At 40.3% G+C, this 15237-nt stretch overlaps 1 protein-coding gene across 1 annotated transcript in view; it reads left to right on the top strand.

Moving 5' to 3' along the window:
- rock1 (Rho-associated, coiled-coil containing protein kinase 1) overlaps positions 1–15237 on the top strand; it is a 207983-nt gene that overhangs the window by 104384 nt on the left and 88362 nt on the right. Inside the window, exons 12-14 of the mRNA XM_043688241.2 lie at positions 8478–8566; positions 8785–8833; positions 10265–10400. Of these exons, the coding sequence (XP_043544176.2) occupies positions 8478–8566; positions 8785–8833; positions 10265–10400 (274 nt within the window). The remainder of the gene's footprint in view (positions 1–8477; positions 8567–8784; positions 8834–10264; positions 10401–15237) is intronic.

The raw sequence follows: 15237 nt of genomic DNA, 5'->3' as shown, positions 1-15237 counted from the left end.
TCCATATAAAAATTGGCTCAGCAAGTTGATCTACTATCTACTGAGTACCTAAGCTACATAAACCAATATATCCTATTTTTAGTTCAACGCACAGTTGTTTTTATCCAAACAGGAGTGAGGACCACTAAAATTGTTACATTGATCCTAGTTTAGGGAGGATGAAAATTGGCCAGGGTTTCTTCTGATGATCACTATCTATCTGGTAAACCCTGCTGCAAGTACATAGATATCAGATGGCAAAACTATCAAATTTGACAATTATATGAGGAAATGTTGCAGACAGAGGGATAAAAACCTTGTTGCTTCATCTAAATAATATACTGAAAGCAACCTCACTGGAATCATTTGAGTGGCAGTTAACTTACAATGGAGTGATCACAGCTGTTTATCGCTCACCTGTACTTAGGTTTGCATTTTAAATTTAGAACATAGAACAGTACAACACAGAACAGGCCCTTCAGCCCACGATGTTGTGCCAACCACTGATCCTCATGTATGCACCCTCAAATTTCTGTGACCATATGCATGTCCAGGAGTCTCTTAAATGTCCCCAATCACCCTGCCTCCACAACTGCTGCTGGCAACGCATTCCATGCTCTCACAACTCTCTGTGTAAAGAACCTGCCTCTGACATCCCCTCTATACTTTCCTCAAACCAGCTTAAAACTATGACCCCTCGTGTTAGTCATTTCTGCCCTGGGAAATAGTCTCTGGCTATCAACTCTATCTATGCCTCTCATTATCTTGTATACCTCAATTAGGTCCCCTCTTCTCCTCCTTTTCTCCAATGAAAAAAGTTCGAGCTCAGTCAACCTCTCCTCATAAGATAAGCCCTTCAGTCCAGGCAGCATCCTGATAAACCTCCTCTGAACCCTCTCCAAAGCATCCACATCTTTCTCATGATAGGGCGAAACAGAACTGGCCGCAGTATTCCAAGTGCAGTCTATCCAAAGTTTTATAGAGCTGCAACAAGATCTCACAACTCTTAAACTCAATCCCCCTGTTAATGAAAGGCAAAATACCATATGCTTTCTTAACAACCCTGTCCACTTGGCCATTTTGAGGGATCTATGTACCTGCACACCAAGATCCCTCTGTTCCTCCACACTGCCACCTCTCAGCCCATCTCTGCATCCTGTCAATGTCCCGCTGCAGCCTACAACAGCCCTCTATACTGTCAACGACACCTCCAACCTTTGTGTCATCTGCAAACTTGCTGACCCATCCTTCAATCCCCTCATCCAAGTCATTAATAAAAATTACAAACAATAGAGGCCCAAGGACAGAGCCCTGTGGAACACCACTCACCACAGACTTCCAGGCAGAATATTTTCCTTCTACTACCATTCGCTGTCTTCTGTTGGCCAGCCAATTCTGTACCCTGACAGCTATGTTCCCCTGAATCCCATTCCTCCTGACCTTCTGAATGAGCCTACCATGGGGAACCTTATCAAATGCCTTGCTGAAGTCCATATACACCACATCCACAGCTCGACCCTCATCAACTTTTCTAGTCACATCCTCAAAGAACTCGATAAGGTTTGTGAGGCATGACCTACCCCTCACAAAGCCGTTGCATTTAATCAAGCCATGTTCTTCCAGATGGTCATAAATCCTATCCCTCAGAATCCTTTCTAACACCTTGCAGACGACAGACATGAGACTTACTGGTCTGCAATTGCTGGGGATTTCCCTATTTCCTTCCTTGAAGAGAGGAATTACATTTGATTCTCTCCAGTCCTCAGGTACGGCTCCAGTGGAGAGCATTTAATATTAAATCTATAATTCAATTCTCAACTATTTGCCACAAATTATAGACAGCTCATAAAGAATATTCTATGCATACTATTATACCAGTTGTCACTGTAAAAACTACTTTGCCTTGAAGGGATCTCCATTTTTTTTTAACCTAAATTAATTTGAGTTTAACTACATCACTTGAAATCTCCAAATTCTGTCTATTGTGAGTAAACTGCATTGTGAAATTGCCTTAAAGTTACAAAACTGTAGTACAGTATTTTTGTGATTTAATGCCAGTGGCATGAACTGATAGAATTGCAAGTCACAAATTATTTAAATTAACAGTTGGGTGCATAATTAAAATTGTGTACATAAAAATACTCCGTACATTACATGCTCCATAAAAATGTGTGAAGCATGACACCTCAACAGCATTACAGTGAATAAACAGCATTATTGAGAATATCTTGTCAGGTTTACCAGTTTTTTTTCAAGCTAGTTAGTTAATTCTTATCTGTGTAATCTAATAAACACTTCAGAGAAGGTGACTTGATCATTTACTGCATTTGTCACAAGAATATTGCCAAAATGCTGTATTTTCAATTTGTCGTACTTTTAAGTTCAACCTTGATCTCTATGAATGCAGAGTGGGATTAAAAGTCTGAACGGGTAAAAACAATGACTGCAGATGCTGGAAACCAGATTCTGGATTAGTGGTGCTGGAAGAGCACAGCAGTTTACTGCTCCTCGGATGCTGCCTGAACTGCTGTGCTCTTCCAGCACCACTAATCCAGAATTAAAAGTCTGAGTGGCCTACTCCTGGCTCTGTTTTTATAAGACCATAAGAAATAGGAGCAGGAGTAAGGTCCTCAAGGCTGCTCCACTACTCAATATCATTATGATCCAACATTCGTCATGTCCACTTTACTGCATTTTTCCCGTAACCCTTGGTTGTTTTATTGATCAGGAATCTATCTATCTCAGCCTTAACTATGCAGAAGCTCTCTGCCCTTATACCTATCTGTGACAAGGAGTTCTAAAACCACACAATCGTCTAAAAAGAAATTCCTTCTCATCTCGGTCTTAAATCAGCCCTCCTTCATTCTGAGACTATGCCCTCTGGTCCTAGATTCTCCTTTAATTGATTCCAACAACAGATGTTAGGCAAATTGGCCCACAGTTACCTCCTTATTGTCATAGAGATGTACAGCATGGAAACAGACCCTTCGGTCCAACCTGTCCATGCCGACCAGATATCCCAACCCAATCTAGTCTCACCTGCCAGCCCCTTCCTTTTTGAATAGAGGTGTTACATTGGCAGTTTTCCACTTTTCCTGTACTTCTCCAAAATCCAAGGAGTTTTGGAAAATTATAACCAATGCGTCCATTATCTCTGTAGCAACTTATTTGTGGATGAGAGGATGCAAGCCATCAAGACCAGGATCTATCTGTATTTAGCTCTCTAGCGATGGTGATGGCACTTAATGTCATTCCAGTATTCTTTAGTGTTAATGGAGTATTCGCAATATCTTCTTCTGTAAAGACTGCATCAAAATATTTGTTTAACTCCTCTTCCATTTCCTCGTTTCCCCATCACTATTTCTCTAGGTTCATTTTCGAAGGGGCCGATGCCTGCTTTGACCTTTCTCTTGCTTTTTAAACAATTAAAGAAGCTCTTATTATCAGTTTTTATATTCTTGCTAGTTTGCCCTTTAGTTTATTTTCTCTGTCTTTATTATCTTTGTAGTCCTACTTTGCTGCATGCAGAATTTATCCCGGTGTTCGGCTTACCACTGACTTTAGCCTCCTTAAATGCTCTTTCTTTCAATTTAATACTCTCTTTAATTTCCTTACTTAGCCATGGTTGGTTTATCCCTTTCTTAAGATTTTCCTGTTTATTGGGACGTAGCTTTACTGGAGGTTATGAATTATCTCCTAAATGTCTGCCACTGCTTGATTACTGTCTGCCACTGCTAATCTGTCCAGTCCACTTTTGCTAACTATCCTCATTTCATTGTAATTCCCTTCATTTAAGTTACACAGTTATTTCCAACACAAGTTTCTCACACTCAGATTGAATATTGAATGTTATCATATTATGATCACTCTTCTGAGGGGATCTTTAACCCTGAGGTAATTTATTAAACCTGCCTCCTTAACTCATTGCCACATCCAGGATAGCTTGTTTCCTCATTGGCTCCATGACTTGTTGGTCTAGGACACTGTCCTTCATGCATTCTATGATTTTATCATCATCAGCTATCCTTTCTAATTTGATTGACCCGATCAACATGAAAATTGAAGTTGCCCATAATTATTGCACCATTCTTTTTACATGCGCCTATAACTTGTTGATTTCTACCCTTTTCTATAGTGTGTCTACTGTTTGGGGGTCTATCCACTATTCCTACCTGTGTCTTCTTTCTGTTGGTGTTAGTTACCTCCACCCATATGAACTCCATCCGAGCCCAGATCATCTCTCGTAACTGTCCTTATTTCATCCCTTCTTAACAATACTGCCCCACCAACTTTTTCTTCCCTTCTGCCTTTCCAAAAGGTCAAATATCCCTGAATGTTAAGTTTCCAATTCTGATCTGCTTGTAACCATGTTTCCATAATGGCTAAAAGATCATAGCTATTTAAATTGATTTGAGTTGTCAATTCAACTACCTTATTCTGAATGCTTTGTGCATTAAGATATAAACGCTTTAGGCTTTACTTTTTGTCATTTCCGGACCTTTCCTTGTTTCTCTTTCTCTTGTCATCCTGTTTGGGTTCCCACCCCCTTCAATTCTAGTTAATACCCAATCCAGCCACACGAGCAAATATTTGCCCGAGACCATTTCAGTCCTGTCCAGGTGTAACCTGTCCAGTTGTATTGGCCCCACCTCCCTCAGAGATCCCAATGGTCCAGGAATTTGAAACCCTCCCCCTTGCACCATCTTCCCAGCTACGTATTCAACTGAGTTATCCTGCCATTTCCACTCTATGGCACTGGTAGTAATCCCAAGATTAACATCTTTGAGGTCCCACTTTTAAACTTGCTCCTGAACTTCCTATATTTGGCTTTTAGTACAGCTTCCGTTGTTTTTAATTGTTATCGATGTATGCCACAACCACTGGCAGTTCACCACCTCTTTCTAGATTCTCCTAAAGCCTCTTTAAGACATCCTTGTCCCTAGCACCAGGGAGAAGCATACTATCCTGGAGTCTTGTTTGCAGCCCCAGAAATGTCTCTCTGTTCCCCTCGCAACTGAGTCCCTTTTAACAATTGCATTCCAACATTTTCTATCCCATGCAGCAGAGCCAACCGTGGTGCAATGAACTTGGCTGTTACTTGTTTCCCCGAGAGGCTATTTCCCCGAGCAGTATCCAAAATTATATATCTGTTTTGCAAGGGAATAGCCACAGGAATTCCTAAATTACCTGCCTAATCCTGTTACTCTCCCTGATGGCCAGCCACTCCCTTTCTGCCTGTGGAGTCTTAACTTGCAGTGTGACCACCTCTCTGTACATGCTATCCATGATAAATTCCAACTTCACTGATGCTCCAAAGTGACCCCAGCTGTCAATCCAGTTCCAAAACGCAGGCTTCCTAAACTTCAACTGGAAACATTTTCTGCATACCTGCTGGTCCCAGTTTCCATACAGAGCAGGAGGAGCAAATCATGGTTATGAGCTCTCCTATCATAGCTTACCCCTTTGGAATGAACCTTTATTGGTCTCTTGAGATGAAATAATATCGATTAGTTTAAGGTTGTTCATCGTTTGACCTCGTGAAAACAGAACATAACCCTTAAAAACAATAAAGCACAAAATTAAGACTTTGCAAACTACAAGAATGATAGTAGTACAAATCCCCATTGTCTGTACTCAGCCGATAAGCAATTTCCACTTGCCCAGTGATACTTCTGAATTCTGATGTAACCTCAGCTCTGCGCCTTGAAAATTCCCTGCAGTTCTGCTTAGCTGCTGCTTTACAGATTCACTGTCTCTGACTGTCGGTACTCTGTATTAAGTGTTCCTTAAGATTCCTCTTGCTCCTTATGTCCCAAATTCTCTAATATCTCTTCTATTAAAAAGCAGAAATATTCATTAATGAAAGAAAGGGAGAGCCTGACCACCACCTCCCTGTTTCACCAAGCTCTAGTTACACTACGAAGCAACAAAGTGACACTCCAGTGCAGACAAGGCAACACTGAACAAGGTCTCCTGTTGTGGCCCCTAATTCAAAGACTTCTGAAACTGAATTAAATTAGGTGTTTAATAAACTAGCTTAAAGTGTGTACCTGCAAAGTCTTACAGTTCTTTTTTTCCTGAATGATTGTGTTGTAAAGTCAATTCCACTTTCAAAATACATAAAGCAGGTTGTTAGGCTAATTAAGAGTCATAGAATCATACAGCAGGAAATAGACCCTTTGGCCAAACTTGTCCATGCTGACCAGGCTTCCTGAACTGAACCCATCCCATTTGCCTGCGTTTGGCCCATATCCCTCGAAACCTTTCCGATTCATATACCTGTCCAAATACCTTTTAATGTTGTAATTGTACTTGTCTCTACCACTTTTTCTGGTAGCTCGTTCCATAAACATACCACCCACTGCATGATAAATTTGCCCCTTCAGTCCCTTTTGAATCTTTCCTCTCTCACCTTAAACTTATACCCTGTAGAGTCATAGAGATGTACAGCATGGAAACAGACCCTTCGGTCCAACCCGTCCATGCCGACCAGATATCCCAACCCAATCTAGTCCCACCTGCTAGCACCTGGCCCATATCCCTCCAAACCCTTCCTATTCATATACCCATCCGAATGCATCTTAAATGTTGCAATTGTACCAGCCTCCACCACTTCCTCTGCCAGCTCATTCCATACTCGTACCGCTCTCTGTGTGAAAAAGTTGCCCCTTAGGTCTCTTTTATATTTTTCCCCTCTCACCCTAAACCTATGCCCTCTAGTTCTCTACTCCCTGACCTCAGGGAAATTTACCCTATTTACCCTATCCATGGCCCCCATAATTTTGTAAACCTCTGTAAGGTCATCCCTCAGCCTCCAACGCTCCAGGGAATACAGCCCCAGCCTGTTCAGCTTCTCCCTATAGCTCAAGTCCTCCAATCCTAGCAACATCCTTGTAAATCTTTTCTGAACCCTTTCAAGTTTCACAACATCTTTCCAATAGGAAGGAGACCAGAATTGTATGCAATATTCCAACAGTGGCCTAACCAATGTCCTGTACAGCCGCAACATGACCTCTCAACTCCTGTACTCAATACTCTGATCAATAAAAGAAAACATACTAAACTACATATTTAGTTTTGGACTTGCCTCCTATGCTTCAGGGAAAAAAGTCCCAGCCATTCCAGGCTCTACTTATACCCTCCTCAAACTCTCCAGTCTTCGTAGCATCCTTGTTAATTTTTTTTTGCATGCTTTCCAGTTTAATAACATCCTCCTTTTATCAGGGTGTCCCAAATTGCACGCTGTACACCAAATGTGGGATTTGAAAAGAGTGGCGCTGGAAAGGTAGAGCAGGTCTGACAGGATCCAAGAAGCAGGGAAGTTGACGTTTCAGGCATAAGCCCTTCATCAGAAATCTATATCAATAGAAAAGGTTTTGAGAGATATTGGCTAAATGCAGACAAATGGGACAAGTTCAGTTCAGGAAGCCTGGTCGGCATGGACAAGTTTGGCCAAAGGGTCTGATTCCTGCTGTATGATTCTATGCCCTTTAATTAGCCTAACTGTCTGCTTGATGGGTTATATTTTGAAGGGGGAGTTGACTTTAAAACACAATCATTCAGGAAAAAAAGAACTGAAAAACTTTATGGGTACACAGTTGAAGCTGGTTTATTAAGACACCCAATTTAATTCCGTTTCAGAAGTCTTTGAATTAGGGGCCATAATAGGAGATCTTGTTCAGTGTTGCCTTGTCTGCACAGGAATGTCACTTGTTGCTTCGTGGTGAAACAGTGAGATAGTGGTCAGGCTCTCCTTTCATTAATGAGTATTGAAACATTCCTGATGAACAGCTTATGTCTGAAACAATGACTGCCCTGCTTCTTGTATGCAGCCTAACCTGCTGTGCTTTTCCAGCAATGTACTTTTTGACTGACTTTCCAGCATCTGCAGTTCCCAATTTCTCCCAATACTCCGAATGTGGCCTTATTCATGTCTTGTACAGCCATAACATGATGTCCCAGCTCCTTACTCCGTGCTCTGACTAAAGATAAGCATGCTGAACACCACCTTCACCACCCTGTCAGCCTGTGACACCACATAGGAACTGTGTACCTACACTCCTGTCTGTTAGACAACACTCCCGAGGGCCATACCATTAACTGTGTAACTCCTGCCCTGGTTTGTCTTACCAAAATGCAACACCTTGCATTTATTTAAATTAAACTCCATCTGCAGTTCACCGGCCCAATGCCCAGTTGATCAAAATCCCTTTGTACTCTTAGATAACCTTCCTTGCTGTCACAATGCCACCAAGTTTGGTGTCATCTGCAAATGTCAAATGAGTTGTTTATACATAAAGGCAATCTCTTAGAGCAAGTTTGTACAGTTTTTCAATATTGGGAACTGCCACTATTTATTTACAGCAATGAATTCAAATATGTCATGTGCTATATGCTATCACTTGCTTTGTCTTTTTCTGCTTGACATTTATTCTTGGATGTGTTGAAAGTCATAGCCTAACTAATGGGTACTTCACCTTATCCATCTTGTTTTTAAGGTTGAAAATTTAAAAAAGACAGTTTATGAACTTGAAGAGCAATTACATAATGAAATAAAATTGAAGGATGAGTGGGAACAAAAATACAGGTAAGGCACTATCTCAAACTGACCTTTCATTATTCCTTTGGAGTCCCCACTAATTCCTTTAACTCTGCTTTTGGTTTGCAGCTCAAAACTCATGCCATGAACAGAGGTGCACATCATTTTTGAAACTACATTATGGTTAAGAGTGCTCTTGCATGTAGTGGGCGCAAATTTGCACGTTATGCTTCCTGTTCATTACAATGTCAATGGTTTTGTTTTAGGTCAGCAAACACAAAGTTAGAAAAAATAACAAAGGAACTGGATGATGAGGTAATTTGTCTTGTATTCATATTTGTTTACAATTTGTCCTACTTCCTTTACAAGCATTGTTATTATGTTTACATTGGAATATAACATTTGGGTATCATTGGAAAAACACACATTTTGTAAAAGCTTTTCATCTTGCACCCATCAGAACAATTCACAAGAAATACCAAAATCTTGAAACAAACACAGTGAATTACCATGTTCTTTCTGTCTGCAAATAATAGTGCCCTGTGTATTAAGCTAATAAAATAGATGTCAAACCATTCTCTGGTTCATTTCTCAGGGAAATGCCTTGACCAGTTTAAAATTTAAACAAAGCATATCAGTTAATTGTCAGTTCCTCTCTTCAGCTATGTATAAGTATAAATAATGTTTTCACTTTACTTTGCTGTTTCTTGTAAATTGTCCTGATGAATGTAAAATGAAAAGCTGCATGGAAGTGTGTCTTTTTTCAGCAATACTAAAGCTTTTTGCTCCCATGCTAAATTGCCCATACTGCTAGGTGCATTAGTTAAAGGGAAATGGGTCTGGGTGGGTTACTCTTCGGAGGGTCGGTGTGGACTGGTTGGGCCGAAGGGCCTGTTTCCTCACTGTAGTGAATCTAATCTAATCCCAGATGACCATCAATATAATATTTCAAGTTCATTAAATGTTAAAATATTTCTGTTAGTAAATTGAACATTTTAAAATGTAATGTGTTTTTCATGAAGTATATGAATTATGAAAAATTATCAGAATTTGTCAGTCTAATACAATAAATATGGATCAATTTCATTCTTATTTAAAGCTATTGTATCTAAAATATAACAAAACTAAGGTTTAGAAATATTTGCTGGAGCTTTGGGTATGTTTCCCAGAGTGAGCAATAAGTGATTTCTATTCCAGTTACAAAATATGTTGTATTAAAATTTGTAATCGCTTTAAATTAAATTCACGTACTTTGGTTTTATCTTCATTTTGTTTAATGTAAAAGAAATTTTAAAAGTTCATGAGTATCGCCAGTGTCACACACAACTGGGTAAAAATAATGACTGCAGATGCTGGAAACCAGAGTCCAGATTAGAGTGGTGCTGGAAAAACATAGCAGTTCAGGCAGCATCCGAGGAGCAGTAAAATCGACGTTTCAGGCAAAAGCCCTTCATCAGGAAGGGCATTAACCCTTCACACAAAACTGGCAAACAACTAAGTTTACACTTTTAGATTGATAAGGAATCACATTCATAAAATATCACAGCAATTTTTTGAATACAGTACTTTTAATGTAGACAAATTTATCTGAGAGCATGTAGTGAAGGATTCTGTCAGAAGTAGCAAGGTTGGAGGGAGAGCAACTCCAGCCTCAAACCAGAGTTCTCAACTTAAATAACGTCAATCTGATATTTTCTTTTGTTCACTGAAAATGTTTCTCCATTGAGATTTTGTCTTTTTCTGTAGGTCAGTGCACAAAAAGGTTTAGAGGTTAATGTGTCCCAGCTTGAAAAGGAAAAATTAATGCTGCAGCACAAAATCAATGAATACCAAAGGAAAGTGGAACAAGAGGCTGAAAAGAGACGAAACATGGAAAATGAGGGTGAGTTCAGTGTCTTTTTCGTCAAATGTGAGACTGGAATTTCTCTAAATAATTGTCTTGAGGTAATTGCAGAGTAATGAATTTCATTGGCCTTCAATTCCATTAAAGGAAATAGCTGCTTTAATAAAGGAAGATATCAGTGCAGTGGTATGAGGTGATGTAGGTGTATTAGATTATGATGTGGAAACGAGGAATATCAAGGGAAAGACATGGATGGGAGTCATCTGTAGGCCTCCAACATGTTGCCTCATTGTAGACCAAAGAGTAAATCAGGAGATAATGGAAGCATGTGAAAAGGGTACTACGACTGTCATAAGTGATATTAATCTGCATGTTATTTGCACAGATCAAATGGGCAAGTGTAACTTGGAAGTCAACTTTGTAGAGTACATGAGGGATTTTGTTTTAGAGCAGTATGTTGAACAACCTACCAAAGAATGGGATATTAAAAATCTAGTGATGTGTAATGAAGTAGGATTTATAAAAGCTCTCATAGTAAAGGATTCTCTCAGAAATAGCAATCACAACATGGTAGAATTTCAAATTCAGTTTGAGGGAGAGCAACCCAGGTCTCAACCTAATGTCCTTAACTTTTAAGTAAGGGCACATGCAGAGGAATGAAGAATGAGTTGTCTAGAAGTGGGGTTTGAAGATTGACTGAACTTCCCCTTAGTCTATCAGCTATGGTCAACATTTAAGCAGCTATTTCAAAATGCTCAGCAAAAATGCATTCTGATCAAAAAGGACTCTGAGAAGGATGAACCACCCATAGCTAACAAAAGCAGTCATGAAGTATATCCAGTCAAAAACTAAGGCACACAAATTGGCATAACCTAATAGTAACTAGATAGTTGGAATTTTTTTTAGGAAACAGCAACAAATAATTTAAAACTTATCAATGGGGGAGAAAATTGATTCTGAAAGTAAATTGGCAAGAAACGCAAAAAGAAACAGCTAAAATTTCCACAGGTATCTAGAAAGTGTGTAGCTGAAGTGAGTGTGAGACCCTTGGAGGATGTGACTGAGAAATTGATAACAGCGAACATGGATAATTTAAACCAATATTTTGCATCGATCTTCATGGTAGAGAATACAATAAACATCTCAAAACTATCAGATAAGCAAGATACTAATGGAAGGAGACCTCATGTAACAGTTTTTTTATCACAAGGGACAAAGTGTTTGACACTAATGGAATTGAAGGCCAACATAACACCTGAACCCCAAGGTTTTAAATGAAGTGTTTCCAGAGATAATGTTGGCATTGGTTGATTTATTCCAGAATTACTGGATTCCATAGGGTTCCAGAAAAGTCAAAACTGCCAGAGTGATGACCCTGCTCAAGAAGGGAGGGAGACAGAAAGCAGGAAACTACGGGCCAATTAGCCTGACATTTGTCATTGGGATATTGCTGAGTCCATTATTAAGGAAGAAATAGTGAAACATTTAGGAAAGTTTAAAGCAATTAGATAGTGTCAACATGGTTTTGTGAAAAAGAAATCATGTTTGATGAATTTGTGGTAGAACAAAGTTGATGAACAGGAACCAATATTCTTGTCCAGAAGGTAATTGACAAGTCATCATATAAAAAGCTATTACACAAGCTAGGAGCTCATGGTGTTGAAGGTAATGTAATTTCATGGATCGAGGATTGGTTAAACACAGAAAACCGAGGATTGGGATTACTATGCTTTTTTCAGGTTGGCAAGGTGTAGCTGGTGGACTGCCACAACGATTGATCCTAGGAAATCAATAATTTATGACTGATATTAATGACTGAGGAAGAGAATTATAACTGTGCATGAATAAGCTATTTCTTTAAGGCACCTTCTGCTGCTTTGCTCATTATCTCCACCAAGCTTCACTTCCTCCTGCCCACTGCCTTTCTCATGCCCTTTGTTTCCTCCCACTTGCCACTCCGCTACCCTTGCACTCTTGGTCAGGAATGGGCAGAAAATTATAGGTCAGGAATGTAAAGCATTTCATTGTGTATTTTTAAATAGGAAAATGATTTGCATTTAGCACATTTTATTTTTCACACTGTTGTTTTGGAAAACCTAAGTACAAAATATTCTTGACAATGTAGATGTTCAATTAAGGTACAATAAAAGAGGGTTTTCAGGGTATAAATACAAGTTGTTAAACTAGCACTAGACATGAATAAAGACATTTTAAAGAAAAATCAAACAAACATTTGGTGTGTTATTACTGGGAAAATTGAATTGAGCAAAGAACAGAAAATTACAGCACAGGAACTGGCCCTTCAGCCCTCCATGCCTGCGCCGATCCAGATCCTCTATCTAAACTTGTCGCCTATTTTCTAAGGATCTGTATCGCTCTGCTCCCTGCCCATTCATGTATCTTAAATGACGCTATCGTGCCTGCCTCTGCCACCTCCACTGGCAACGCATTCCAGACACCCACCACCCCCTGCGTAAAGAACTTTCCATGCTTATCTCCCTTAAACTTTTCCCCTTTCGATTTTGGACTCATGATCCCGAGTAATTGAGACTCCCACTCTGAGAAAAAGCTTCTCGCTATCCACACTGTCTATACCTCTCATGATTTGTAGACCTCAGGTTCCCCCTCAACCTCCGTCTTTCTCATGAAAAAAATCCTAATCTACTCAACCTCTCTTCACAGCTAGTGTCCTCCATACCAGGCAACATCCTGGTGAACCTCCTCTGCACCCTCTCCAAAGCATCACATTCTTTTGGTAATGTGGTGACCAGAACTGTATGCAGTATTCAAAATGTGGCCGAACCAAAGTCCTATACAACTGTAATATGACCAGCCAACTCTTGTACTCAATACCCTGTCCGATGAAGGAAAGCATGCTGTATGCCTTCTTGACCACTCTATTGACCTGCGTTGCCACCTTCAGGGTACAATGGACCTGAACACCCAGATCTCTCTGTACATGAATTTTTCCCAGAACTTTTCCATTTATTGTATTGTTTGCTCTTGAATTGGATCTCCCAAAATGCATCACTTCCCCTTTGCCCAGATTGAATTTCATCTGCCAATTCTCCACCTAACTCTTCAATCTATCTATATTCTGTATTCGCTGACATTCCCCTTCACTAACTGCTACTCCACCAATCTTAGTGTAATCTGCAAAATTGCTAATCAGACCACCTATACCTTCCTCCGGATCATTTATGTATATCACAAACAACAGTGGTCCCAGCATGGATCCCTGTGGAATACCACTGGTCAGAGTTCTCCATTTTGAAAAACTCACTTTCATTCCTACTCTGTGATTCCTGTTGCCCAGCCAGTATCAAACACCTTACTGAAGTCCATGTATATGACATCTATAGCCCTTCCCTCATCAACCAACTTTGTCACTTCCTCAAAGAATTCCATTAGGTTGGTAAGACATGACCTTCCCTGCACAAAACCATGTTACTTATCACTGATTAGCCCATTTTCTTCCAAATGGGAATAGCTCCGATCCTTCAGTATCTTCTCCAGCAGTTTCCCTACCACTGATGTCAGGCTCACTAGTCTGCAATTAACTGGATTATCCCTGCTACCCTTCTTAAACAAGGGACAACATTAACAATTCTCCAATTCTCTGGGACCTCACCAATGTTAAAGGATGCTGCAAAGATATCTGTGAAAGCCCCAGCTATTTCCTCTCTCATTTCCCTCAGTTACCTGGGATAGATCCCGTCTGGACTTGGGGACTTGTCCACCTTAATGCCTTTTAGAATACCTAAGACTTCCTCCCCCCCTTAAGAAGACTTGACCTAGAGTAATCAAACATCTATCCCTAACCTCAACATTCATCATGTCCCTCTCCTCGGTGAATATCGATGCAAAGTACTCATTAAGAATCTCACCCATTTTCTCTGACTCCACGCAAAACTTTCCTCCCTTTTCCTTGAGTGGGCCAACCCTCTTGCTCCTTATATATGAATAAAAGGCTTTGGGATTTTCCTTAACTTTGTTTGCTAAAGATATTTCATGACCCTTTTAGCCCTCATAATTCCTTGTTTCAGACTGGTCCTACATTCCCAATATTCTTCCAAAGCTCCACCTGTCTTCAGTTGCCTAGACTTTATGTATGCTTCCTTTTTCCTGATTTGGAGATGCTGGTGTTGGACTGGGGTGCACAGTTAAAAATCACACAACACCAGGTAAGAGTCCACAGGTTTAATTGGAAGCACACTAGCTTTAGAGCGCTGCTCCAATTTCACTTGTCATCCATGATTTCCTAATCTTACTATTTCTATCCCTCATTTTCACAGGAACATGTCTCTCCTGCACTCTAATCAACCTTTCTTTAAAAGCCTCCCATATATCAAATGCGGATTTACCTTCAAACAACTGCTCCCAATCTACATTCCCCAGCTCCTGCTGAATTTTGGTATGGTTGGCCTTCCCCCAATTTAGCACTCTTCCTTTAGGACCATTCTCGTCTTTGTCCATGAGTATTCTAAAACCTACGGAATTGAGATCACTATTCCCAAAGTAATCCCCTACTGAAACTTCAACCACCTGGTTGGTCTCATTGCCTAGCACTAGATCCGGTACGGCCCCTTCCTGAGTTGGACTATTTACGTACTGCTCCATAAAACCCTCCTAGATGCTCTTTACAAATTCTGCTCCATCTAGACCTCTAACACCAAGTGAATCCGAGTCAATGTTGGGAAAAATTAAAATGTCCTATCGCCACCATCCTGTTGATCCTACATCTTTCCATAATCTGTTGACATATTTGTACCTCTACTGGGTGGCACGGTGGCTCAGTGGTTAGCACTGCTGCCTCACAGCGCCAGGAACCCGGTTCGATTCCCATCTCGGGCTGTTATCTGTGTGGAGTTTGCAC

This window comes from Chiloscyllium plagiosum, unplaced genomic scaffold (genome assembly GCF_037043375.1).
Source record: "Chiloscyllium plagiosum isolate Xiang-an unplaced genomic scaffold, Cpla_swu_hap1 HiC_scaffold_4, whole genome shotgun sequence".
Taxonomy (NCBI): Eukaryota; Metazoa; Chordata; class Chondrichthyes; order Orectolobiformes; family Hemiscylliidae; genus Chiloscyllium; species Chiloscyllium plagiosum.
This window is presented reverse-complemented; position numbering and strand designations above follow the sequence as displayed.